Source organism: Schistocerca gregaria, chromosome 1 (genome assembly GCF_023897955.1).
Source record: "Schistocerca gregaria isolate iqSchGreg1 chromosome 1, iqSchGreg1.2, whole genome shotgun sequence".
NCBI classification, from domain to species: Eukaryota; Metazoa; Arthropoda; class Insecta; order Orthoptera; family Acrididae; genus Schistocerca; species Schistocerca gregaria.
Window position 1 is genome coordinate 1093943775 of NC_064920.1, and position 26641 is coordinate 1093970415.

Genomic DNA, 26641 nt, shown 5'->3' on the forward strand with positions numbered 1-26641 from the left:
GCGTCATGCACGATTAGTGTGAAGACCTTATAAAATACAGTGGTTGGACGAAACTTTGGAAACACAGCGAGAAATTTATACTTGAACTTAAGTGCAAGTACTAGCGAAACCCACTTGTTGCGCGGTTGTATTTGGCCACGAACGGCACCTGTGAATCTCCTCAAAACGTTACAAATGACAGTCGTAACCAGAACCAGTGGTCTGTGTAGTCGCCAGTGGATTCTGCTTGAGATGGGTGAATCGAACGTGGGTTGTATGATGGGTGCTTCCATACTTAAAGTTGCTGGAGTTTCAAGAGGTACCGTATTCTGCATTTATACCGCATACAAGGAAAGTGGAGAAACATCATCTGCTAAGTGACAACGCGGACGAATGTATATGGTGACTGATCGTGACAAATGGTTGTTGAAGTAAACATTTCCTTACTTTACGTCTTTTGTAACAAACTTTTTTGTCAACAGATTATCAGTTTCGGTCGATAATGACCATCTTCAGATCTCTTTTATAAAAACAATGTCCTAATGTACTGCTGCCAGAGGACATTGTTTTTTTAAAACAGAACAGAAGATGAAACTTCCTGGCAGATAAAACTGTGTGCCCGACCGAGACTCGAACTCGGGACCTTTGCCTTTCACGGGCAAGTGCTCCTACCATCTGAGCTACCGAAGCACGACTCACGACCGGTACTCACAGCTTTACTTCTGCCAGTACCTCGTCTCCTACCTTCCAAACTTTACAGAAGCTCTTCTGCGAACCATGCAGAACTAGCGCTCCTGAAAGAAAGGATATTGCGGAGACATGGCTTAGCCACAGCCTTGGGGATGTTTCCAGAATGAGATTTTCACTCTGCAGTGAGTACCGGGCGTGAGTCGTGCTTCGGTAGCTCAGATGGTAGAGAACTTGTCGAGTCTCGGTCGGGCACACAGTTTTAATCTGCCAGGAAGTTTCATATCAGCGCACACTCCGCTGCAGAGTGAAAATCTCATTCTGGAAACATCCCCAAGGCTGTGGCTAAGCCATGTCTCAGCAATATCCTTTCTTTCAGGAGTGCTAGTTCTGCATGGTTCGCAGAAGAGCTTCTATAAAGTTTGGAAGGTAGGAGACGAGGTACTGGCAGAAGTAAAGCTGTGAGTAGCGGGCGTGACCCGTGCTTCGGTAGCTCAGATGGTAGAGCACTTGCCCGCGAAAGGCAAAGGTCCCGAGTTCGAGTCTCGGTCGGGCACACAGTTTTAATCTGCCAGGAAATTTCATATCAGCGCACACTCCGCTGCAGAGTGAAAATCTCATTCTGGAGATCAGAAGATGGTTATTATAAACCGAAACCGGTAATCTGTTGACAAAAGGTTTGTGACCATATATGTAAAGTAAAAGATTATAAAGAATCCGCCTCGATTGCAAATTGAAACCGGATGTTGACGTAGGTTTCGGTGCGGGTAACCACGCCTTCTTCAGAACACACTAAAACTACAAACTGCCTAAGAGGCATGGTCCAACATTAATACAGAAAGCCCAAAAGGGCAAAGGACTCGCATAAAATGTAAAATAAAGGATACGTGTGTGCCATGTCAATAGCTGTACTAACTCTCAGGTAGAGTTTACCTGAGAGCCTGCGGCCCACCGAACGTTTGCTCGAGCGAGGAAGCACGCTTCTGACGTTTGAGCTAACAAGAGAACCTCCCCATCGCACCCCCCCCCCCCCCTCATATTTAGCTATACGTTGGATAGGACTTGAAAAACGGAACACAGATCAATCGAGAAAACAGGAAGAAGTTGTGTGGAACTATGAAAAAAATAAGCAAAATGTACAAACTGAGTAGTCCATGCGCTAGATACGCAAAACAAGGAGAGCCTGAGCTATGGAGCGCCATGGTCCCGTGGTTATCGTGAGCAGCTGCGGAACGAGAAGTCCCTGGTTCAAGTCTACCTTCGAGTGAAAAATTTACGTTTTCGCAAAGTTATGATCTGTCCGTTCGTTCATTGACGTCTCTTTTCACTGTAATAAGTTTAATGTCTGTGTTTTGCGACCGCACCGCAAAACCGTGTGATTAGTAGACGAAAGGACGTGCCTCTCCAATGGGAACCGAAAACATTTGATCGCAAGGTCCTAGGTCAACCGATTCCTCCACAGGAAAACACGTCTGATATATTCTATACGACAATGGTGACGGCATGTGCGTCACATGACAGGAATATGTTGTGTAAGTACGCTGTTTAGGTTTTTTTAATGGTAACGCCACGTAGCGCTCTGAATGAAAATCACTGTCTGTGCTGTGTGCAGTCTGTTGTTGTCTGCCATTGTAGTGCTGGGTGGTAGGTGGATGTTAACAGCGCGTAGCGTTGCGCAGTTGGAGGTGTGCCGCCAGCAGTGGTGGATGTAGGGAGAGAAATGGCGGAGTTTTGAAATTTGTAAGAATGTATGTCATGAACTGCTATATATATTATGACTATTAAGGTAAATACATTGTTTCTTTTCTATTAAAATCTTTCATTTGCTAACTATACCTATCAGTAGTTAGTGCCTTCCGTAGTTTGAATCTTTTATTTAGCTGGCAGTAGTGGCGCTCGCTGTATTGCAGTACTTCGAGTAACGAAGATTTTTGTGAGGTAAGTGATTTGTGAAACGTATAGGTTAATGTTAGTCAGGGCCATCTTTTTTTTTTTTTTGTAGGGATTATTGAAAGTCAGATTGCGTTGCGCTAAAAAATGTTGTGTGTCAGTTTAAGCACAGTAATGTATAATTTTTCTAAGGGGATGTTTCAGATGTCGACTCACCAAACTTGTACATTTGGCGAATGGGTAAAAGATTCTCCCACCTTGCCCACTTTAGGTTTGCTTGTGGATGTGATAATCACTCCCAAAAAAGTGATGAAAACATAAGAGAATGTCACATAAACTGCAACAAATGAATGCAACAGTTTCACAGTCACACAGTTTTCCCTGTGCTCTGTCAAAACAAATGTTTTTAACGTTTTCAAATTTTTCCGTGTGTAGACAGTCAAACGCTGCATATGTCCAAGCAAATCTGAACATGTGCTGGAGTTTTGGAGAGCGAAGTTGATTATGTGTGAGTGCCTGAACTTTGATAATTGACACACGAACACGTAAACAATGCTGCTTTGTTTACCTGTGCAGCGCCGCAAAATAATTGTCTGAAAAATAAACTTTTAATTCGAGGTTAGACTTGAATCAAGGACCTCTCGCTACGCAGCTGCTCACGCTAACCACGGGGCCACGGCGCTCCTGAGCGCTTACTCTTCTTGATGTTGCCTATGTTACGCATGGACTACTCAATTTGTATATTTTGCTTATTATTTTCATAGTTCCACACAACTTCTTCCTGTTTTCTCGAGTGATGTGTGTTCAGTTTTTCAACGCCTATCCACTGTCTCAACTTATAACTAAATTTGAGGGGGGTGCGATGGGGAGGTTCCCTTGTAAGTACAGCTGTTGACATGGTGCACACGTACTGTTTATTTTACATCTTATGCGAGTCTTTTGCCTTTTGGGCGTTCTGTATTCATGTTGGACCATGCCTCTATAGGCAGTCTGTAGTTTTAGCGTGTTCCGATGTAACCGTGTTTATCAACGCCGAAACCTAGGTCAACATCCGGTTTCAATTTGTAGTCGAGGCGGATTCTTTGTAATCATTAAATTATTCAGGATTGCTGACACGCTGCAATGTTAAAAGTTCAAAAGTAAAGGAAATTTATTATATAATCGGGTCATTGTCTTACTCGCGAAATGTCACAGCTTGTGATATTGAAGAAAACTGTGACGGAAAATGGATTGCAGAATTGCATGTCCCACTCGCGATACCTGTCAGCACCAAAACCACATATTCAGGGAATCGTAGGGCGAGCCGTAGTTCCAAAACAAGATATCAGTCACAGTAAAATTACCGTAACAGAAAATATGCAGCCGAAACCTTAAAACACTGTCAAAAGAGCAAGATAAAAATGATATTCGGACTGATGAGTCTGGTTGCACATCGTTTCCAGCTGCTGGCCATGTTTACGTCCCGGGTGTGGATCATGGTGGGATTCGGTTATGATTTGGGCAGCCATATTGTGGGTGGTTAAGTCATACTTCCTCAGAAGTGCACCATCTTCTATGTTGAAATGCCAGTAGGCTTTTTACCATGGAACATATGATACTTAGAAATGAACTATGTTTCTTCAATGTCTAACCAGTTTTCCGTGTACTGAAAATGGAAATTTATCTTAGCTGGGAGTAGGTACTGCATCAAAATAAGTTTAAATTATAACTTGCATTTTCATTCCAAATAAAAGCAGGTGCTGATAGGTGTGGAAACTGCTGAACAATCTGTTTAATAAGTCACCGTTGCGAAATACTAACACCAATTGTTTACAGACGTATGGAGAAACTGGTAGTAGCCGACCTCCGAGAAGACCAGTTTGGATTCCGTAGAAATGTAAGAACATTTGACCCAATACTGACCCTATGACTTATTTTCGAAGATAGGTTAAGGCAAGACAAAACTCCGTTTCTAGCATTTGTAGACTTAGAGGAAGCTATTGGTGATGTTGACTGGAATAGTCTGTTTTAAATTCTGACGGTGCAGGGCAAAAATACAGGGAGCGAAGGCTATTTACAATTTTTATAGAAGCCAGGCGACAGTTGTAAGAGTTCAGGGGCACGAAGGGAAAGCAGTAGTTGACAAGGGAGTGTTGTAGTCCATCCCTAATGTGATCCAATCTGTATACTGAACAAGCAGCAAAGGAAACATTTGGAGTAGGAGTTATTGTCCAGGAAGAAGAAAAAATGGTGTGTGGATATGACATTATAATTCTGTCAGACACAGCAAAGGACAGGGAAGACAATTTGAACGGAATGGACAGTGTCTTGAAACGAGGATACAAGGTGAACATGAACAAAAGCAAAACGAGAATAGTGGAATGTAGTTGAATCAAAATCAAATGATGTTGAGGGAATTAGATTAGGAAATGAGATACATAGAGTAGAAGACGAGTTTTTCTATTTGGGAAGGAAAATAACTGATGATGGTCGTGTAGGGAGGATATAAAATGCAGACTATCAATGACAAGAAAGTCGTTTCTGTAGAAGAGAAATTTGATAACTTCACATGAGTGTCAGGAAGTCTTTTCTGAAAGTATTTGTAAGAAGTGTAGGCATATATGGAAGCAAAACATGAACAGTTTAAACAAGAATAGAATAAAAACTTTCGAAATTTGGTGCTACAAAAGAATACTGAAGATTAGCTGGGTAGGTCATGCAATTAATGAGGAGAAGGAATTTGAAGCACAGCTTGATTAATAGAAGGGATCGGTTGGTAGGATACAGTCCGAGGCATCAAGCGATCATGAATGTAGTATTGGAGGGAAATGTGGAGGATAAAAGTCGTAGAGGGAGATCAAGAGATGAATAAACTAAGCCGATTCAGAAGGATGTAGGTTGCAGTAGTTACTCGGAATTGAAGAGGTTTGCACAGGATAGAGCAGCATGGAAAACTGCATCAAACCACTCTTTCAACTGAAGACCACAGAAAAACAACAGCAACAACAACTGGCTTTTTTTAATACTTCTTCTTAATTCGACTCCACTTACTACCTATTAGTGTGTAGTCGATCGTAACGCATTTACATCCGAACATTATAATTGTTCCAAAGAACTCGTACTTTTCCAGAGTACTTTTTGTAATTCCCAAGGAAGACTGACTAGTCGCTAAAGTCTATTAGTGTTTCAAGGTTCAGGACTCTCCCATACATGTGAATAACCCTTAATAACAGATACGTAGTACAGGGTGAAACAAGAGGAAGTGTCAGTATTTTTGGGATATGACAGAGATGTTGGCTTGGAGAAAATAATACTTCATGTGGACTTACACCCTTATTTCAAATGGTTTCGGATGTATAGCGATTTTAATGTACATTTTTATTTATTTTCTGTATTATCCTATACAGAAGAACTATTTTTAAAGAGGAATTTTACTTCCCCATTCGATATAGATTAGTGCAATACTTCTGTTTTATAGATATCTATTACCAGGAAGAGGAAGAGGAAGAGGAAGAGGAAGAGGAAGAGGAAGAGGAAGAGGAAGAGGAAGAGGAAGAGGAAGAGGAAGAGAAAGAGGAAGAGGATGTAGATGAAGACGAAATGGGAGAGAAGATACTGCGTGAAGAGTTTGGCAGAGCACTGAAAGACCTGAGTCGAGACAAGGCCCCGAGAATAGACAACATTCCATTAGAACTACTGACAGCGTTGGGAGAGTCAGTCATGACAAAACTCTACCATCTCGTGAGCAAGATGTATGAGACAGGCGAAATACCCTCAGACTTCAAGAAGAATGTAATAATTCCAATCCCAAAGAAAGCAGGTGATGACAAATGTGAAAATTACCGAACTATCAGTTTAATAAGTCACAGCTGCAAAATACTAACGCGAATTCTTTACAGACGAATGGAAAAACTGGTAGAAGCTGACATCGAGGAAGATCAGTTTGGATTCTGTATAAATGTTGACACACGTGAACAATACTAACCTTACCACTTATCTTAGAAGAAAGATTAAGAAAAGGCAAACCTAAGTTTCTAGCATTTGTAAACGTAGAGAAAACTTTTGACAATGTTAACTGGAATACTCTGTTTCAAATTCTGAAGGTGGGAGGGGTAAAATACAAGGAGCGTAAGGCTATTTACAATTGGTACAGAAACCAGATGGCAGTTATAAGAGTCGAGGGGCATGAAAAGGAAGCAGTGGTTGGGAAGGGAGTGAGACAGGGTTGTAGCCACTCCCAGATATAAAATGTAGACTGGCAATGGCAAGGAAAGCATATGTGAAGAAGAGAAATTTGTTAGCATTGGGTATGGATTTAAGTGTCAGGAAGTCGTTTCTGAAAGTATTTGTATGGAGTGTAGCCATGTATGGAAGTGAAACATGGACGGTAAATAGTGTGGACAAGAAGAGAATAGAAGCTTTCGAAATGCAGTGCTACAGAAGAATGCTGAAGATTAGATGGGTAGATCACATAAATAATGTGGAGGTGTTGAATGGAATTGGGGAGAAGAGGAGTTTGTGGCACAACTTGACAAAAAGAAGGGACCGGTTGGTAGGACATGTTTTGAGGCATCAAGGGATCACAAATTTAGCATTGGAGGCCAGTGGATGGTAAAAATCGTAGAGGGAGACCAAGAGAGGAATACACTAAGCAGATTCAGAAGGATGTAGGTTGCAGTAAGTACTGGGAAATGACGAAGCTTGCACAGGATAGAGTAGCACGGAGAGCTGCATCAACCCAGTCTCAGGACTGAAGACCACAACAACAACATTGCCAGGAACACTAAAACTCTAAGTGTAACCAGTCCTCCCTCGGACGTGGGTGTGTGTGTTTTTGTCCTTAGGATAATTTAGGTTAAGTAGTGTGTAAGCTTAGGGACTGATGACCTTAGCAGTTAAGTCCCATAACATTTCACACACATTTTTTTCTTTTTTTGCCATTGCTTCGTCTCCTACCTTCCTAATTTCACAGTAACTCGTTTGCGATGTTGGCAGAGCTAGCACTCCTGGCAGAAAGGATCTGCGGAGACAGGGCTTAGCCGTAGCCTGTGGGACGTTTCCAGAATAAAATTTTTACTCTGCAGCGAATGTACACTGATATGAAAATTCCTGGTCACTTACAACTGTGTGAGAAACCGAGAATCGAACTCGGGACCTTTTCCCTGCGCAGCAAGTGCTCCACCGACTGAGCTACTGAAGCACTATCGACGACCCTCCCTCACAGCTTCAATTCTGCCAGTACCTCAACTCCTACCTTCCAATCTTCACAGACGCTCCTCTGGTTGGGTATTTTCCCGCAAAAGGCAAAGGTCCCGAGTTCGAGTCTCAGTCTCTAACACAGTCAGACCTGCCAGGCGGTTTCATATGACAGCGCACTTCGCTGCAGAGTGAAAATTTCATACAAGAAATATATCTTCCATGGATGGTGCTGTCATTTTTTCGGCCCTTAACGAACTAGTCTTCACTCTTAGGAAATTGCCCAATACAAAAGGGAACAGAAGTAATAGGGAGAACTGACACTAAATGACTACCTTGAGGTCGGAGCCCGCAATGCCGATGACCTTGCAGCCACTGATGCGCGCTATCTGCCCGACTATGGAGCCCACGGCACCCGCCGCGCCGCTGACGACCACCACCTCCCCCGGTTTGGGGTCGCAGATGTCGAGCAGTCCGAAGTAGGCGGTGGCTCCCGGCATACCCAGCACCCCCAGCGACAGCGACAGCGGCAGGTCTCCGTAGTCTGGCACCAGCATCGGCGGCAGGGGGTCCTCATCCGTCGGCGCCACGCTGATCACTGTTTGGTCACGCCATCCTAGTGACGCGACCACGTGACGCCCAACTGGGTACTCCGGCGAACGGCTCTCGACGATACGCGCCACCTGGAACCAACCAGAGCGAAAACTAGCTGCCAGTCTGACAGCAGTGGTACCAATCCTGAAAAAAAATTCAGCTGCAGGAGACCACACGTCAGTATAACACGGTATTGGGCTTTTGAAATGGCGTCTGTTTGGTATAGCTCCATGTTAAGTCAATAAGACACGTCACTTACATTTACAACATTCTCGCTTACTGAGATCATATTACCAATATGTACTATAACAGTTATATAGGAAGTACGTTTCCAGGTTGGCTTTGAACAGTGCCATTTGTGTAAGTTTCAAGTTGTTGTTAATTTCGTAATCGCTGTTGAAATTATCAGTACCTTTTCAGAACTCTACGCAACCTCTCAAGTAACATGTTAAGCAATAGGCGGTTTAAAGTACATCAAGGAGAAGAGAAAAGCAGATTGCATGTAGTCAGTGACGGACTACCTCAGGGCTCTGTTCTTGCTCCAGTGTTATTCAACCTTTACACAGCTGACCCGCCGAATTTGACCCTCTCTAAAAATTTCAATATACAGCTGATCTGGCAATTTCATATCAGAGTGAAGACGTTTCTGAATGTGAAGAACACCTGACGAACAGCTTTACTAAACTTTATGAGTATTCTGAGACCTGGTGACTGGGACCAAATGTTTCTAAAACCGAGGTAAGCCTGTTCCACATCTCTAAGCACCTATCATCAGCAAAGATCAGTTCACAGTTCGGCCCTCTTGGCACAGTCAGATATAACGAAAGCCCAAAATACCCGGGAGGCACTTTGGACAGAACTTTCACATACAAAAAACACTTTTTTAACCTGGCGAAGAAGATACAAACACGAGTGAACCTTGTAGGAAGGCTGGCAGGCAGTACATGTTGAGCAAGCACATCAGTCATCTGAGGAGTACTCCTTGCACTGGTATATTCTGCAACAGAATACTGTGCACCAGTTTGGCTCCGAAGCGCCCATGTAGTGAAAGTAGACCTCCTACTGAACCCATTTATGAGAGTAATTGGTGGTACAGTCCGGTCTACACCTACTTGCTAGCTAGCAGTCCTTTCAAACATCTGTCCACCAGACTTCCGTCGAGAGGCTGCTCTTTACAACCTCTGTCAACTAGTTTCTGAAAACAACTCGATCCTTCGTCATGACAATTTGCTATCACTCTGTCTATAAGACCAGCATGTGAAATGAGAGTCCAGATGCTATCTACAGGATTCGACTAGCACGCAGAGTAGAAACGTGAGTGGAAAGCTACAAGAACCCAAAACCACGAACTTGTAGACAAGCCAACAGTTCTAGTTCCAGACTTCCACCAAGCGGTGTGAGAGCAGTTAAACAGATATCGGACTGAAGAGGGTAGGTGCAAATAAAACACGCACAAGTGGGGCTTTTCAAATGACAGTGTGTGTGACTGTGGTGACACCCACACAATGAGCCACATTGTGAATGAATGTCCAATCAGATGCTTCCCTGGTCGCATTGAGAAGCTCCATCAAGCATCCCACGAGGCACTCCGCTGGATCGAGTGCATCAACATCCGAGTGTTGTCTGAGCCGTTATAAAACTTGTGTACTGTATATAAATTCGCATGTTCATTTATATTTCTTTGTTTTGCTAAATTTGTATTACTGTAATTGATGCATACCCTAATAATAATAATGAGGTAAGTGCGTATGAATTCATAACAGGCTGTTTCACAATTCTCGTTAGACGCTCATGGAGGCTGAAGAGAGGACATAGTACATCAAGTTTTACATAGTAACCCATGTCCAGGAACGTCACTGATATTTACAGGGTGACAATTATTGAACTATATGAAATAAAATCGTCATAACTTCTGAACAGTTTGCATTAGGGAGTTATGACTGCACAGTTGGCCGTGGCACATGATGGGAATTAGTATGTGCTCTACGGTTTGGTTTAGAAACGAATTCCACTTTCATTTGGATGAGTTCGTAAGCAAGCCAAATTGGCGCTTTTGGGGGATTGAGAATCTGCATTTCGCCATCGAGAAGTCTCTTCACCATCAACGAATGACTCTGTTGTGTGCAATGTCCAGTCACGGAATAATCGCTGCGCTATTCCTTGATAGCGTGAAGGTTTTGGAAGATGAGTTAATCCTCATTAATCAAAGTGCCACATATTTCGACAAGATGTGTTTCATCCAGGACGGAGCTCAACTCCATCGAAGGATGAGAGTGATGTACTGGAGGACACTTCTGGGACCGCATTTTTGTTGTGGGGTACCCAGGCGCCACTGGCATGGAACTCGATGGGCCACCACATTCTCTGGAACTGAACATAAGCTCTAGAGGTTGAAAATACTGCTTCAGATGTAAATTTCTTTTATTATCATAACCGGTTTCGGGCTCTCATAAGCCCATCCTATGGCGTCGCAACAGTGACTGCCTGTTCTGCGCTCAAGGTAGCAAACCACGCATATAACACGTCCACCGGGGCGCCCAGGGGCAACAAAACAGTTGCGACACCTAAGGATGGGCTTATGGGAGCCCGAAACAGGTCGTTTCATAAAAGAAATTTACAAAAAATGGTTCAAATGGCTCTGAGCAGTATGGGAGTTAACATGTGAGGTCATCAGTCCCCTACAACGTAAAACTACTTAAACCTAACTAACCTAAGGACATCACACACATCCATGCGAGAGGTAGGATTCGAACCTGCGACCGTAGCAGTCGCGCGGTTCCGGACTGAAGCGCCTAGAACCGCTCGGCCACCACCACTGGCAAAGTAATTTACAACTGAGGTGGTATTTTCAACCGCTAGTATAATGTTCAGTTGCGGATATTCGTCCAGCAGGATGGTTTGAACATAACTACTCCATTTTTGTGGGGCTGTATTAAAAAACAAGTTGTACAGCAATAAAGCCAAAATCACTGATGAACTGAAAACAGGCATTTAGGAGGTCATCGACAATGTACCGGTAGTGTTGTCCGTAAGAATGTAAGGTACGAAACTTTCAGAAGTGCTAACATGGGCCAAAACAAGAAAATATGTCCAGTAAACATGGCTGTAAAAAGTATACTTAAGGAACACTTGATCATCTTCGCTAGTGTGAAACATATCTATTAAACAAGTGAAAACAGCCCATGTTTCCCGAATATTTTGTCTTGGCTTGGTCCAAACTACCACCTCTGGAAGTTGCATACCTTACATTAACAACAGGGGATAGGCAAAACGATACGAACAGTGGTAGCAATAGGATGGTTGTTTTTGACAGTCAACAACGAAGGTAAGGAACGTGTTGGGCTGGACTGTGCAAGTTCAGTATGGACTAGGCATCAGTGCAGATTGTTTACGAACAGTGCACACTTAGTATTTGCATTCAGAGGCCGAGGTCGACTTGCGGTGAAAGGCCTAAGTGTTCCAATGAGAGTAGATTGCGGGGGACCGATTATCTGAAGCAGCAACCAAGAAAGCCAACTTATTGGATGTTTCAAGGGCACCAGTTTCATCAGTTATAACAGCCTACACAAAACATGGAAAGACATCATCATGTAAACGTAACAGTGGGCACAAATCTAAACTAAATGACATAAATCATCGTACGCTAACACGAATTGTGTCAAAAAACACAAAACTACTGCGTCTAAAGTGACTGCATAGCTCAATAGCCATTTTCGAGACCCCGTACCTATTGACACTGTCTGCCGAGAACCCCTAAAACGAGTATCCATGGACGAGCTGCTATACCGAAACCATTAGCGACGCAAAGAAGCGTAAAACATGGTGTTAGGCATCCTGGACGGCTGATTCGTGGAAACACGTTCCAGGGTCCGACGAGTCAACGTTTTCGATATTTCCAACATCTGGGCGGGTTTACATCTGAAAAACGCCAAAAAATCCTTACAATCCAGATTCCTTGATTCCAACGGCGAAGTGTGGAGATGGAAGCTTGATTTTGTGGGCAGCCATATCACAGTATTAAGCTGGCCCCCTTTTTACTCTCAAGGCCGTTTTGCAGTCACTGATTACGTGAACATTTTAGGTGATCAGGTGCACACTTGATTCAAATGTTGTTCCCCAGAAATGATGTCATATTTCAGGGCGATAATGTTCCCATTCACACAGGCAGGACGGTATAATCTTGCTATGAGGAGCATGTAACTGAACTGTAGCGTTTTCTCTGGCCAGTACTGTACCGGGACGTGAACATTATCGAACCATTGTGGGGGATATTGGAGGAGGTTCTGATCGAGGAGAAGCATAACATTCCACTGGAGACTATACAATCACTATATGCCAGTATTCCCAGAACAATCGCAGCTGTACTATGGGCAAATAGAGGTCCATCAGCTTGTTAATGAACCATTCATATCTAAGCACAGATATTAATATTATTTTGCCCTCTGTCAGAGGTATCAGAACGTTTCCGCTTATATCTCTCACCTCGTTCGTTTCTATTACAGGGGCCATCACCACAAAGTGATGCATTTGTCCTTCTTCATCGTCCTAGAAAGTTTGTAAAATCATCACAGAATCACCATGTACATACATACATACATTTACAGGTGACTGGGCCAATAACGATGATGCTATGGAGGATCGTTGGATGAAGTTTCTGGACATGGGTTCGTATGGAAACCTTGCCCTACTATGTCCTCTCTACAAAGAGAATTGAGGAAAGTCCTTTCTATGTGTGTATATGCATGTTTGTATGTTCCACATACCCTTAACCATTCAACCGATTTCAACCAAACTTTGTACAGTTATTACTTACTGTCTGGAAAGAACCTCTGTGGGGGTTGGAACAGCGCCGGTTTAAGAGGGTCTGGAGTATGGATGAAAACCAGGTATAGCCCACGACACAGATATATCTATAACTTCGTCATCCATTACTTCAGAACGAGAGCACTTACTGATTTGCAATAAACTTTGTACAACATTTCAAACGTTTAGGAAACTATTTCTCCCCGAAAACCCTCTACAAAATGATGAAAGGAGAAACATGTATCACTTACTACATTTTCACTGATCATGCACCGAAACTGCCGCATGTACAAGACGTTTTCATTTATGAGTTCTTTACCACTGTCTATATTCGTGACACGTTTTGCAGGGGGTATTCACATATACCACCAAATGTACCAGAAGAACTACATCGTTAAACAACAGATATCTCAGGAGATGTGACATCATAAACGACGAGTCGCGTGGTAAACTGAGGTCACACGCAAGACATTTAAATTTCTTACTTTATTGGTACTTACTCTATAAACAACGTTTTCCGCAGACACTATACACATCCACCATTGAATGTACCTACAAAACTAATCATAGTATGACAAATAGTGGAGATGTGGCGTCACCAATACAGACGTGTTTGGCAAACGTGACATCATGCACGACGTTTTAATGTATTACTTGTTTACTATTAACTCTATTCACAACACATTTCTCAGAGGGTACCCAAACATACCACTGGATGTACTAACAATATTATATAATTTTACGACACCTATTTAAGGGGATGTGACGTCGTACACATTGAAATGGGCGCGAAATTGCACAAAAGTACGACTTTTTGGCATATCATTGTGAAACACATTGTTCAGGAAATAGGACGTCATAAATGCTGAGCTTCATGAAGACGAAACAGCACAGTGAAATTCGCTACAGATCAGGTAGAAGGGTTTTTCGGAAAGTAAGGAACGATCGGTCTCGAAATGGGAACCACAGTGAAAATCCGATGACGTTTTGCACAGATGTATTGGGCAGTGTCTCTAGTATACCTGTCGATCGCGTTACGTCGTTCTTTTATTAGTTCTGAGCACACAGGGAGCACATGTAGACACGTAGGGCAACAGTGCCTCCCGACAAGTACGAGGAACTGTTGAGAAATTTCGCCTGAAGCTATACAGCCAACATTACATAACTATCATGCGCTTTCTTCTCCAAGACAATTCTAAGCCACATTCCGCAGGGGCAATGAAGATACTCCTGCATCGTTTTCAGTTGCAAATGTTTGATTACCCACAATAGAGCCCGTAATTGTCTCCCTCTGAGTTTCATTTCTGCTCACATGAACCGCTGGCTATGTAGACAACATTTTAGCACAGAAAACCAGCTGTAAGCTAGCGTAGAGAATTGACGGAAAGCACTGGCGGCTGCCTTCTATAACGAGGGCATTGGAAAGTTGGTACAACGCTACGACAAACTTCTAAGTCGGTTCGACGACTATGGAGATAAGCAGCTGGACGTTGTAGCTCACTGTTGCAAATGAAACAGTTTTTATTTTCACTGTGGTTTCCATTTCGCGATTTATCGTTCGTTGTTTTCCGAATAGCCCTTATACACTCCTGGAAATGGAAAAAAGAACACATTGACACCGGTGTGTCAGACCCACCATACTTGCTCCGGACACTGCGAGAGGGCTTACAAGCAATGATCACACGCACGGCACAGCGGACACACCAGGAACCGCGGTGTTGGCCGTCGAATGGCGCTAGCTGCGCAGCATTTGTGCACCGCCGCCGTCAGTGTCAGCCAGTTTGCCGTGACATACGGAGCTCCATCGCAGTCTTTAACACTGGTAGCATGCCGCGACAGCGTGGACGTGAACCGTATGTGCAGTTGACGGACTTTGAGCGAGGGCGTATAGTGGGCATGCGGGAGGCCGGGTGGACGTACCGCCGAATTGCTCAACACGTGGGGCGTGAGGTCTCCACAGTACATCGATGTTGTCGCCAGTGGTCGGCGGAAGGTGCACGTGCCCGTCGACCTCGGACCGGACCGCAGCGACGCACGGATGCACGCCAAGACCGTAGGATCCTACGCAGTGCCGTAGGCGACCGCACCGCCACTTCCCAGCAAATTAGGGACACTGTTGCTCCTGGGGTATCGGCGAGGACCATTCGCAACCGTCTCCATGAAGCTGGGCTACGGTCCCGCACACCGTTAGGCCGTCTTCCGCTCATGCCCCAACATCGTGCAGCCCGCCTCCAGTGGTGTCGCGACAGGCGTGAATGGAGGGACGAATGGAGACGTGTCGTCTTCAGCGATGAGAGTCGCTTCTGCCTTGGTGCCAATGATGGTCGTATGCGTGTTTGGCGCCGTGCAGGTGAGCGCCACAATCAGGACTGCATACGACCGAGGCACACAGGGCCAACACCCGGCATCATGGTGTGGGGAGCGATCTCCTACACTGGCCGTACACCTCTGGTGATCGTCGAGGGGACACTGAATAGTGCACGGTACATCCAAACCGTCATCGAACCCATCGTTCTACCATTCCTAGACCGGCAAGGGAACTTGCTGTTCCAACAGGACAATGCACGTCCGCATGTATCCCGTGCCACCCAACGTGCTCTAGAAGGTGTAAGTCAACTACCCTGGCCAGCAAGATCTCCGGATCTGTCCCCCATTGAGCATGTTTGGGACTGGATGAAGCGTCGTCTCACGCGGTCTGCACGTCCAGCACGAACGCTGGTCCAACTGAGGCGCCAGGTGGAAATGGCATGGCAAGCCGTTCCACAGGACTACATCCAGCATCTCTACGATCGTCTCCATGGGAGAATAGCAGCCTGCATTGCTGCGAAAGGTGGATATACACTGTACTAGTGCCGACATTTTGCATGCTCTGTAGCCTGTGTCTATGTGCCTGTGGTTCTGTCAGTGTGATCATGTGATGTATGTGACCCCAGAAATGTGTCAATAAAGTTTCCCCTTCCTGGGACAATGAATTCACGGTGTTCTTATTTCAATTTCCAGGAGTGTATATAGCGTAACAAGTATTGAACTATATGAAATAAAATCGTCATAACTTCTGAACGGTTTGCTAGTATAGAGTATAGAACTTGTGAAGGCCTACCATGCGAGAAATAACAGACCAACTGTGGGTCAAAGTATGTTTGCAACCGAGTTCAAGCTGAAGAAAACCGGTTCCAGTGTGCTAACAATCAAGAATTTGCATCGCAAGGTTGAGACAACAGGTGGTGTTCGTGATGACAGTGTTGGCAATGTCGGTCATCCAGAAATGTTGAATACGCCTGAAAACATCGAGAAAACAAGCACTGTGTTTGAAACTAGCCCCAGGAAATCGATCAGACGAACTGCACAACAGGTGGGAATCAACTGTTAGACACTGCGACAAGTTGTTGTTGAAGACCTGCAACTCTTCCTACACAAATTCAAACCCATTAGCCATTAAGCCCAAGGGCCATGGAACCACTATTGTCCACATAATTGACGAACAGGATTTTGATGTGAATATGGTAGGGTTTAGCGACGAAGTCCACTTTCATTCAGATTGGTTCATCAATCAACAAAATTGACGCTTTTGGGTGACTGAGAATGCGCATTTCGCGATCGAGAAGCCGCTTCCCTTCAACAGGAGACTTTGTGGTGGGCGATGTTCAGTCGCGGAGTAATCGGTGAGATATTCCTTGATGGCACGGCGACTACCAAATGGTACGCGAAGATTTTGGGAGATGATTTTATCCCCATTATCCAAAGTAACCCTTGTTCACGCAGGATGAAGCTGTACCCCAATGAAGCAGGAGAGTGTTTGATGTCCTGTAGGAGCACTCTGGGGACCGCATTCTGGCTCTGGGGCACCAGGAGGCCACTGGCATGGACCTCTATTGGCCACCATATTCTCCAGATCCGAGCGCATGTGACTTCTTTTTGTGGGACCACATTATAGACATGGTATACAGCAATAACCCCAAAACTACTGCTGAACTGAAAACAGCTATTCAGAAGGTCATAGAAAGCATCGATGTTCTGATACTTCAGTAAGCCATGCAGAATTTCGCTCTTCGACTGCGTCACATCATCGCCAATGGTGGCAACCTTATAGAACTTGTCATAACCCAAATCCGAATATATGTAGTGTTGTTTACATACTGAATAAAGTGAGTGAACGCTGCAGTTTGTAACAAATTTACGTTTTTTTCGTATACGAGTAATTGAGTAATTGTCGCCCTCTATATTTGTCATGTGTGCACTTTGGCAAGGCATGGGAAGAAAGCTCCTCCTAAAGCTCTCAATCGATTTGAACCAAACTTCGTACACATATTACTTACTTCTGGAAATATGTACTGTGCAGGTAGAGAAGAGGGAAGGATGAGATGGACATAGAGGAATGAGGAGATTGTGGATAGAGAGAGGAGAAAGAGGAAGCGGACAGTGATAGGGGGGAGGTGAAAATGAACAGAGCAAGGGCAGAAAGAGATGGACAGAGAGAGGTGGGGATGAGGAGGTTGACAGAAAGAGGGGGAGGAGGAGAGGGAGAGAAAGAGGAGGGGGGGAAAAGTGATGCAAGGGGGTTGACGTTGAGAAACTTAGTGAGAGAAATGTGAGATGAACTTAAGAGGGCTGGAGGGGACATGAATTTAGAAGTGGGAACGAGGTGATGGAGAGAGAGTGGAGGGGGGTAGGAGATAGACAGGGCGAAGGGTAGAAGAAAATGGACGGAGAGTGCTGAGAGGCGGATATGAACAGAATAGGAAGAAGGCCTAACAGAAGATTTGAATAAATACATACCCGTGCAATACTGGGTAACAGAAAATAATATTTAACTTCAATGTGCTTCGACATCTTTCGCACGCTGGTGCGACCAAACGGGTTGTATAGGAATTTTAAAGTGGTGTGGGTGACGAAATAAAGAATAATATCTCTCATCAAGGCACTGAAAAAGTTCTGAACTGTTCACAGATGCTATACCAGCTCGGAGCGCCACGTGCTATTGCACGAAAATATTTACCCACTCACTACACAGAGCGAACACTTCAATCAGCCACCATAAATGTTGTTGGACTTAAGAAGTTTGGCTACGTTTCGTCTATGGGGCGCCAAATCACATTCGTCGCAATGTACACAATGTTCCACAAAAGTATTTAATGTGAAAGCAGGAGGAATTTGCTATGCAAAATTCACGTATTTTTTAAAGTTTCACAGTTTCGAGATTATTTCCAATAAGGACATATGAAAAGTGGAAGTCACAGTTCACAGTAAATTAATTTCAGAGCCTCACCGTGTTTCTCAAGATCTTCGAGGTGGTTCAATAAAACACGTCTAATTGCGTGAGTTTTCTTTAGAAAACCGTTGAAGTTCCGCAGTATCTCAAACTATAAATTCCACAATGGCTGCACACTGAAACATTCTAAGTGTAGCTTGTATCACATGCAGTCCGAAAAATGACAAGTCCATTAGATGCTGAAAAGTTTCTATGTTCGAAAGCAGGAACTCCGAATAATTCACAAACGCGAACTAGTGGCTATTTTATAGCTCATCAGATAAAACTTCCTCGAAGCAGACAGTAACGCAGCGTGACAACGTCCAACGGCGTCCGAAGCTAGACTGCCCTACAAAATGCCGCTGTCCACCCAGGAAACCTCGGTCAAGGACTACTGAAGTCGGTTCAACTACTGAACATAAAAATTGCTTTTATACACACACGACACATCAGATCACACGGAAATTTCCCGATAAATATTATGCTCTTGTCAGTTATCTTTTGTCTGCCTTAGTTTGCTTATAAACAATATTTTCCATGATTTTCCTCCGTTTTCGGGTTTATAAGTGTAAGTATTAACAAGCAATTTAAATTATACTTTAAATAATTTCCCATATATCTAAAATTTAGAGTACTGCCGCTACTTTTAATGTTTCTCCGCTTATTCAGTAAGAAAAGCTGTTTTCAACTGCGTGAAATCCACTTTTCAGCCTCTCATCTAAATATGTGAATAAATTCAGGGAATCTACTATCACAGTCCGATACAGTTGTACCAGATGTACCCGTAGACACCTCCTAAGTTTCATTCCCATAATGCGTTACCGAAGTATTCACTTCTACAGTTCAGGAATGGTTTATAACATTTAACTTACAACTTATAAACACATATATGGTTCGATGTTTTGGGGCAAGGTTTATTTTTGCACTGGACTCGAAAAGCGGTCGTGAGAAACGAGCAGCCGTTGTGCAGCCCAACCGATGGGTTTTCCCAGTGACGCGGTCACCTTAGCAGCCGGTGGACGTCCAGAGATATCCTCTTCTGTGGAGCACAGTGTGAAACTGGCCCTCCACGTGCTCTTGCCAAGCTGATTTCGGCTGTCAACACGAGTACGAACCGATCTTAACTGCCTCCTACGCGTCCGCGGTCCCATGTTTGTGATTGAATAAAGTGTCTCTCCTCTTCATAATAAGCTATCGTATTACACTGGACAGCCCGCAAAATATAACCTATTGGATTAACCTCACAAACTCTCTTCCGTCCAAATAAGTGACAATAACAGTCCGTTAAACTCCTTGCCGGGCAATTCGTTAGTCCTTTACCCTCCTCCTTTTCTGAGTATGTTGGGGCAAGGTTTCTTGGACGATGAGGACGATTCTAATCTTCTTGCTTCCACAGACGTTCAGACTGTGATGAAAGTTCGTATGTAGAATGAATTACTCTTTACTCTAACTATCCCAGAGGTCTGCTGATGGTTTCTGCTGGTGCTTTAATTCTTTCACCAGAGCAGCTGAGTTTGAGGGCTCGATCCCTCTTGCTAAAGTATTAACTCTCTCGTGTACTAACAAGTGCGCTGGCGTGCACACTTCGTCATCAGTCTCGGAGGCGGCTGTCGAGCAGATTTCGACTTCAGGACTTACAACAAATATTTGAAACCACTCCTCCTCCAGACTGCTTCGCCTGAGTACTTTACGACGGCATCGTTTTACTGAACCAATCATTCTTTCCCGACAGTTTACCACGAAGCCGCACGTTGGACAACCACGTACCAGGTGCTGCGTTCTGCTTGCAGCGATGAATGCTTCTGTTTTCTTCTGCGAAGAGCAGTAATAAACTCGACGACCGAGCAGGGTAGCGCAGTGGTTAGCACGTTGGACTATTGGACTGCCGTTCGGGAGGACGACGTTTAAAGCCCGTGATCGGCCCTCTTGGTTAAAGGTTTGCCTGATTTCCTGAATTCCCTTAAGGCAAATTCAGGGATCTTTCCTCCGAAAGGGCACGGCCGCATTCTTTGCCCATCCTCTTTTAATCAGAGTCCGTGCTCCAACTCCGATGACCTCGTTGTCGACGGGACGTCAAACACTTATCTCCACCAAGCACCATTAATCCCGACGGTGGCGGGGGCGGCAGGGTGGGGAGGGTTTCAAACTTCTGTGATGCTAGAAAAAGTAGCAATGGTAATAATACATAAAAATTTACCTTAACCTCTGATATTTAATTGCATTACAAATACACTCCTGGAAATGGAAAAAAAGAACACATTGACACCGGTGTGTCAGACCCACCATACTTGCTCCGGACACTGCGAGAGGGCTTACAAGCAATGATCACACGCACGGCACAGCGGACACACCAGGAACCGTGGTGTTAACCGTCGAATGGCGCTAGCTGCGCAGCATTTGTGCACCGCCGCCGTCAATGTCAGCCAGTTTGCCGTGGCAGACGGAGCTCCATCGCAGTCTTTAACACTGGTAGCATGGCGCGACAGCGTGGACGTGAACCGTATGTGCAGTTGACGGACTTTGAGCGAGGGCGTATAGTGGGCATGCGGGAGGCCGGGTCGACGTACCGCCGAATTGCTCAACACGTGGGGCGTGAGGTCTCCACAGTACATCGATGTTGTCGCCAGTGGTCGGCGGAAGGTGCACGTGCCCGTCGACCTGGGACCGGATCTCAGCGACGCACGGATGCACGCCAAGACCGTAGGATCCTACGCAGTGCCGTAGGGGACCGCACCGCCACTTCCCGGCAAATTAGGGACACTGTTGCTCCTGGGATATCGGCGAGGACCATTCGCAACCGTCTCCATGAAGCTGGGCTTCCGCTCACGCCCCAACATCGTGCAGCCCGCCTCCAGTGGTGTCGCGACAGGCGTGAATGGAGGGACGAATGGAGACGTGTCGTCTTCAGCGATGAGAGTCGCTTCTGCCTTGGTGCCAATGATGGTCGTATGCGTGTTTGGCGCCCTGCAGGTGAGCGCCACAATCAGGACTGCATACGACCGAAGCACACAGGGCCAACACCCGGCATCATGGTGTGGGGAGCGATCTCCTACACTGGCCGTACACCTCTGGTGATCGTCGAGGGGACACTGAATAGTGCACGGTACATCCAAACCGTCATCGAACCCATCGCTCTACCATTCCTAGACCGGCAAGGGAACTTGCTGTTCCAACAGGACAATGCACGTCCGCATGTATCCCGTGCCACCCAACGTGCTCTAGAAGGTGTAAGTCAACTACCCTGGCCAGCAAGATCTCCGGATCTGTCCCCCATTGAGCATGTTTGGGACTGGATGAAGCGTCGTCTCACGCGGTCTGCACGTCCAGCACGAACGCTGGTCCAACTGAGGCGCCAGGTGGAAATGGCATGGCAAGCCGTTCCACAGGACTACATCCAGCATCTCTACGATCGTCTCCATGGGAGAATAGCAGCCTGCATTGCTGTGAAAGGTGGATATACACTGTAGTAGTGCCGACATTGTGCATGCTCCGTTGCCTGTGTCTATGTGCCTGTGGTTCTGTCAGTGTGATCATGCGATGTATCTGACCCCAGGAATGTGTCAATAAAGTTTCCCCTTCCTGGGACAATGAATTCACGGTGTTCTTATTTCAATTTCCAGGAGTGAAGCTGTGGAGAAAAGGGAACCACAACCATGAATATCAAGAGCTCAGATGGAAAGTCAGTTATAAGCAAAGAAGGGAAAGCAGAAAGGTGGAAGGAATATATAGAGGGCAATGTTCTTGAGGACAATATTATAGAAATGGAAGAGAATGTAGACGAAGATGAAATAGGAGATATGATACTGGGTGAAGAGTTTGACAGAGCACTGAATGACCTATGACGAAACAAGGCCCCACGAGTAGAGAACATTCTATTAGAACTACTGACAGCCTTGAGACAGCCATGCCTAACAAAACTGTAGCATCTGCTGAGCAAGATGTATGAGACAGGCGAAATACCTTCAGACTTCAAGAAGAATATAATAATTCCAATCCCAAAGAAAACAGGTGTTGATAGATGTGAAAATCACCGAAATATCAGTTTAATAAACCACAGCTGCAAAATACTAACACGAATTCTTTACAGACGAATCGAAAAACTGGTAGAAGCCGACCTCGGGGAAGATCAGTTTGGATTCCGTAGAAATGTTGGAACACGTGAGGCAATAATGATTCTAGGACTTATCTTAGAAAATAGAGTAAGGAAAGGCAAATCTATGTTTCTAACATTTGTAGACTTAGAGAAAGCGTTTGACTGGAATACTCTCTTTCAAATCCTGAAGAAGTCAGGGGTAAAATATAGGGAGCGAAAGGATATTTACAATTTGTACAGAAACCAAGTGGCAGTTACAAGAGTCGAGGGACATGAAAGAAAGCAGTGGTTGGGAAGGGAGTGAGACAGCCTATGTTATTCAATCTGCATATTGAGCAGTACTAAAGGAAACAAAAGGAAAATTTGGAGTAGGAATTAAAATCCATGGAGAATAAATAAAAACTTTGAGGTTCGCCGATGACATTGTAATTGTGTCAGAGACAGCAAAGGGCCTGGAAGAGCAGCTGAACGGAATGGACAGTGTCTTGAAAGGAGTATATAAGATGGACATCAACAAAAGCAAAACGAGGATAATGGAATGCAATCAAATTAAATCAGGTGATGCTGAGGGAATTAGATTAGGAAATGAGACACTTAAAGTAGTAAATGAGTTTTGCTATTTGCGGATCAAAATAACTGATGATGGTCGAAGCAGGAGGATACAAAATGTAGACTGGCAATGTCAAGGAATGCGTTTCGGAAGAAGAGAATTTTGCTAACATCGAGTATAGATTTAAGTGTCAGGAAATCGTTTCTAAAAGTATTTGTATGGAGTTTAGCCATGAATGGAAGCGAAGGTCGGTTTCTACCAGTTTTTCCATTCGTCTGTAAAGAATTTGTGTTAGTATTTTGCAGCTGTGACTTATTAAACTGATAGTTCGATAATTTTCATATCTATCAACAGCTGCTTTCTTTGGGATTGGAATTATTATATTCTTCTTGAAGTCTGAGGGTATACATACATCTTGCTCACCAGCTGGTAGAGTTTTGTTGGGCCCAGCTCTCCAAAGGGTGTCAGTAGTTGTAACTGGATGTTGTCTACTCCCGGGGCCTTGTTTCGAATTAGGTCTTTCAGTGCTCTGTCAAACTCTTCACCCAGTATCATATCTCCTATTTCATCTTTATCTGCATTCTCTTCTATTTCTATAATATTGTCCTCAAGAACATCGCCCTTGTATAGACCATCTATATACTCCATTTCCTTTCTGCTTTCCTTCTTTGCCTAGAATTGGGTTTTCATCTGAGTTCTTGATATTCATCCAAGTCGTTCTCTTTCCTCCAAAGGTCTCTTTAATATTCCTGTAGGCAGTATCTGTCTTATCCCTAGTGAGAAGTGTCTCTACATCGTAACATTTGTCCTCTAGCCATCCCTGCTTAGCTATTTTGTACTTCCTGTAGATCTCTTTTCTCATTTTTGAGACGTTTGTGTTCCTTTTGGCCTGCTTCATTTACTGCATTTTTATATTTTTTTCTTTCATCAATTAAATTCTATATCTCTTCTGCTACCCAAGAATTTCAACTACCCCTCGTCTTTTTACCTGCTTGATCCTGTGCTACCTTCGCTATTTCGTCTCTCAAAGCTACTCATTCTTCTTCTACTGTATTCCCCCAGTCTTGTCAATCGTTCCCTAATGCTCTCCCTGAAGCTCTCTACAACTTCTGGTTCTTTCAGTTTATCCAGATCTCATATCCTTAAATTCCCACCATTTTGCAGTTTCTTCAATAAACTACAGTTCACAACCAATAGATTGTGGTCAGAGTCCACATCTGACCCTGGAAATGTCTTAGAATTTAAAACCTGGTTCCTGAATCTCTGTCTTACCATTATATAATCTCTCTGATACATTTTAGTATCTCCTAGCTTCTTCCATGTATGCAACCTTCTTTCATGATACTTGAATCAAGGGTTTCTTTTATATTGTAATCAAATTTTGCCGAATTATTTACATGGTTTTTTGGACTGCGTGCTCAGTGACCAGTCTCTATAGTGTGAAGGTGCCTTTTTTGTATGTTGGGTCATCAATCTTCTGACTGGTTTGAGCAGCTTGCCACGAGCTCCTCTCCTGTGTCAGCTTCTTCATCTCAGAGTAGCACTTGCAACCTACGTCATTTATTTGCTGCACTTACTACAATCTCTGTCTTCCTCTACAGTTTTTGCCCTCTACAGCTCCCTCTAGTACCATGGAAGTCATTCCCTGATCTCTTAACAAATGTCCTATCACCCTGTCCCTTCTTCTTCTCAGTGTCGTCCACATATTCCTTTCCTCTACGATTCTGCGCCGAACATCCTCAATCCTTACGTTATTAATAAACCTGATTTTCAACACTCGTCTGTAGCTCCAGATCTCTAATGACTTTATTCTCTTCTGTTCCAGTTTTCCCACTGTCCTCGCTTTACTACTATAAAATGCTGTGCTCCAGACGTATAATCTCAGACATTTCTTCCTCAAATTAAGGCTTATGTTTAATACTAGTAGGTCTCTTTGCCAGTGACGACCTTTTTGCTAGTGCTGGTCTGCTTTTCATATCCTCCTTGCTCCGTCCGTCGTTGGTTATTTTGCCGCATAAGTAGCTGAATTCCTTAACTTAATTTTCTTAGCGACCATCAATCTGATGTTAAGTTTCTGCTGCTCTCATTTCTGCTATTCCCCATTAGTTTCGTCTTTCTTCGATTTACTTTCAGTGCATATTCTGTACTCATTAGACTGTTCATTCCATTCGCAGATCATGTAATTCTTCTTCACGTTACTCAAGATAGGAATTTCATCAGCGACTGATATCTTTCACCTTGAATTTTAATACCACTCTGGATCTTTCTTTTACTTCAATCATTGCTTCTTCGGTATACAGATTTAGCAGTAGCGGTGAATGACTGCATCCCTGTGTTACACACTTTCTAATCCGAGCACTTCGTTTTTGGTCGTCCACTCTTATTATTCCCTGTTGGCTCTTTTGTATATTATTGCCCGTCTCTCCTTATAGCTTACCTCTATTGTTCCCAGAAATCCGAACATCTTGCACCATTTCACATTGTCGAACGCCTTTTATAGGTCGACAAATCCTATGAAACTTCTTGGTTTCTCTTTAGCCTTGCTTCCATTATCTACCGCAACCTCAGAATTCCTTTCCTAAATCCAAACCGATCGTCATCTAACACATCTTCAGTTTCTTTTCCATTCTTATATATGGTATTCTTGTTAGCAACTTGGATGCATGAGCTGTTGTCAACTCTTGCAGTATTAGGAATTGTGTGCTTGATATTTTTCCGAACGTCGGATGGCACGTCCCCAGGCTCATTCTACACCCAAACGTGAATAGTGGCTTTTTTGCCACTTCCCCAATAACTTTAGAAATTCTGGTGGAATGTTATCATCCCTTCTGCCTTATTTGATCTTAAGTACTCCAAAGCTCTTTTAAAATCTAATACTGAACCCTCCATCTTTTCCAAAGCGACTCAGATTCTTCTATCACATCAGACAATTCTTCCCCCCATAGAGTCCTTCAATGTCATTTTTCCACCTATCCACTCTCTCCTGTGCATTTAACTATGGAATTCCCGTTGCACTTTTAATGGCACACCTTTTTTTTAATGTAAATTCACGGAAGGTTGTTTTGGCTTTCCTATAGGTTGAGTCAGTCCTTCCGACAATCATATCTGTTTGATTTCTTCACATTTCTCGTGCAGCCCCTTCGTCTTAGTTTCCTACACCTCCTATTTATTTCATTCCTCAGTGACTCGTATTTCTGTATTCCATAATTTTCCTGGACGTTTTCGTACTTCTTTCATTTGTATTTCAACTGAAATATTTCTTTTGTTGCCCATTGTTCCTTGGCAGTTACCTTCTTTGTATCTATGTTTTACTTTTTAACTTCTGTGATTCCCCTTTTTAGAGATGTCCATTCGTACATAACTCAATGAGTCTTTCTCTCATCTTATTCCTTGTCCCAAGCCAATAATCTTCAGTAACCTTTTGTTCTACTTCTTACCCTACACAAGTCCCCCGTGACTCTTAGATTTTCATTTCCTTTTAGGTACTGTATTACGCTTTCAAAATCCTCATATACCTTTTCTCTATCTTCGTCTTCAGCTGGCGACGACGGCATCTCTACCTTAACTGTCGTTGTCGGTGTTGGTTTGCTGTCGATTCTTATAAGAACAACGCTGTGACTGA

General features: G+C 44.0%; 1 protein-coding gene across 1 annotated transcript in view; it reads right to left on the minus strand.

The window, feature by feature from the left end:
* LOC126282154 (prostaglandin reductase 1-like) overlaps nucleotides 1-26641 on the minus strand; it is a 32022-nt gene that overhangs the window by 757 nt on the left and 4624 nt on the right. Inside the window, exon 2 of the mRNA XM_049981673.1 lies at nucleotides 8067-8414. Within this exon, the coding sequence (XP_049837630.1) occupies nucleotides 8067-8414 (348 nt within the window). The remainder of the gene's footprint in view (nucleotides 1-8066; nucleotides 8415-26641) is intronic.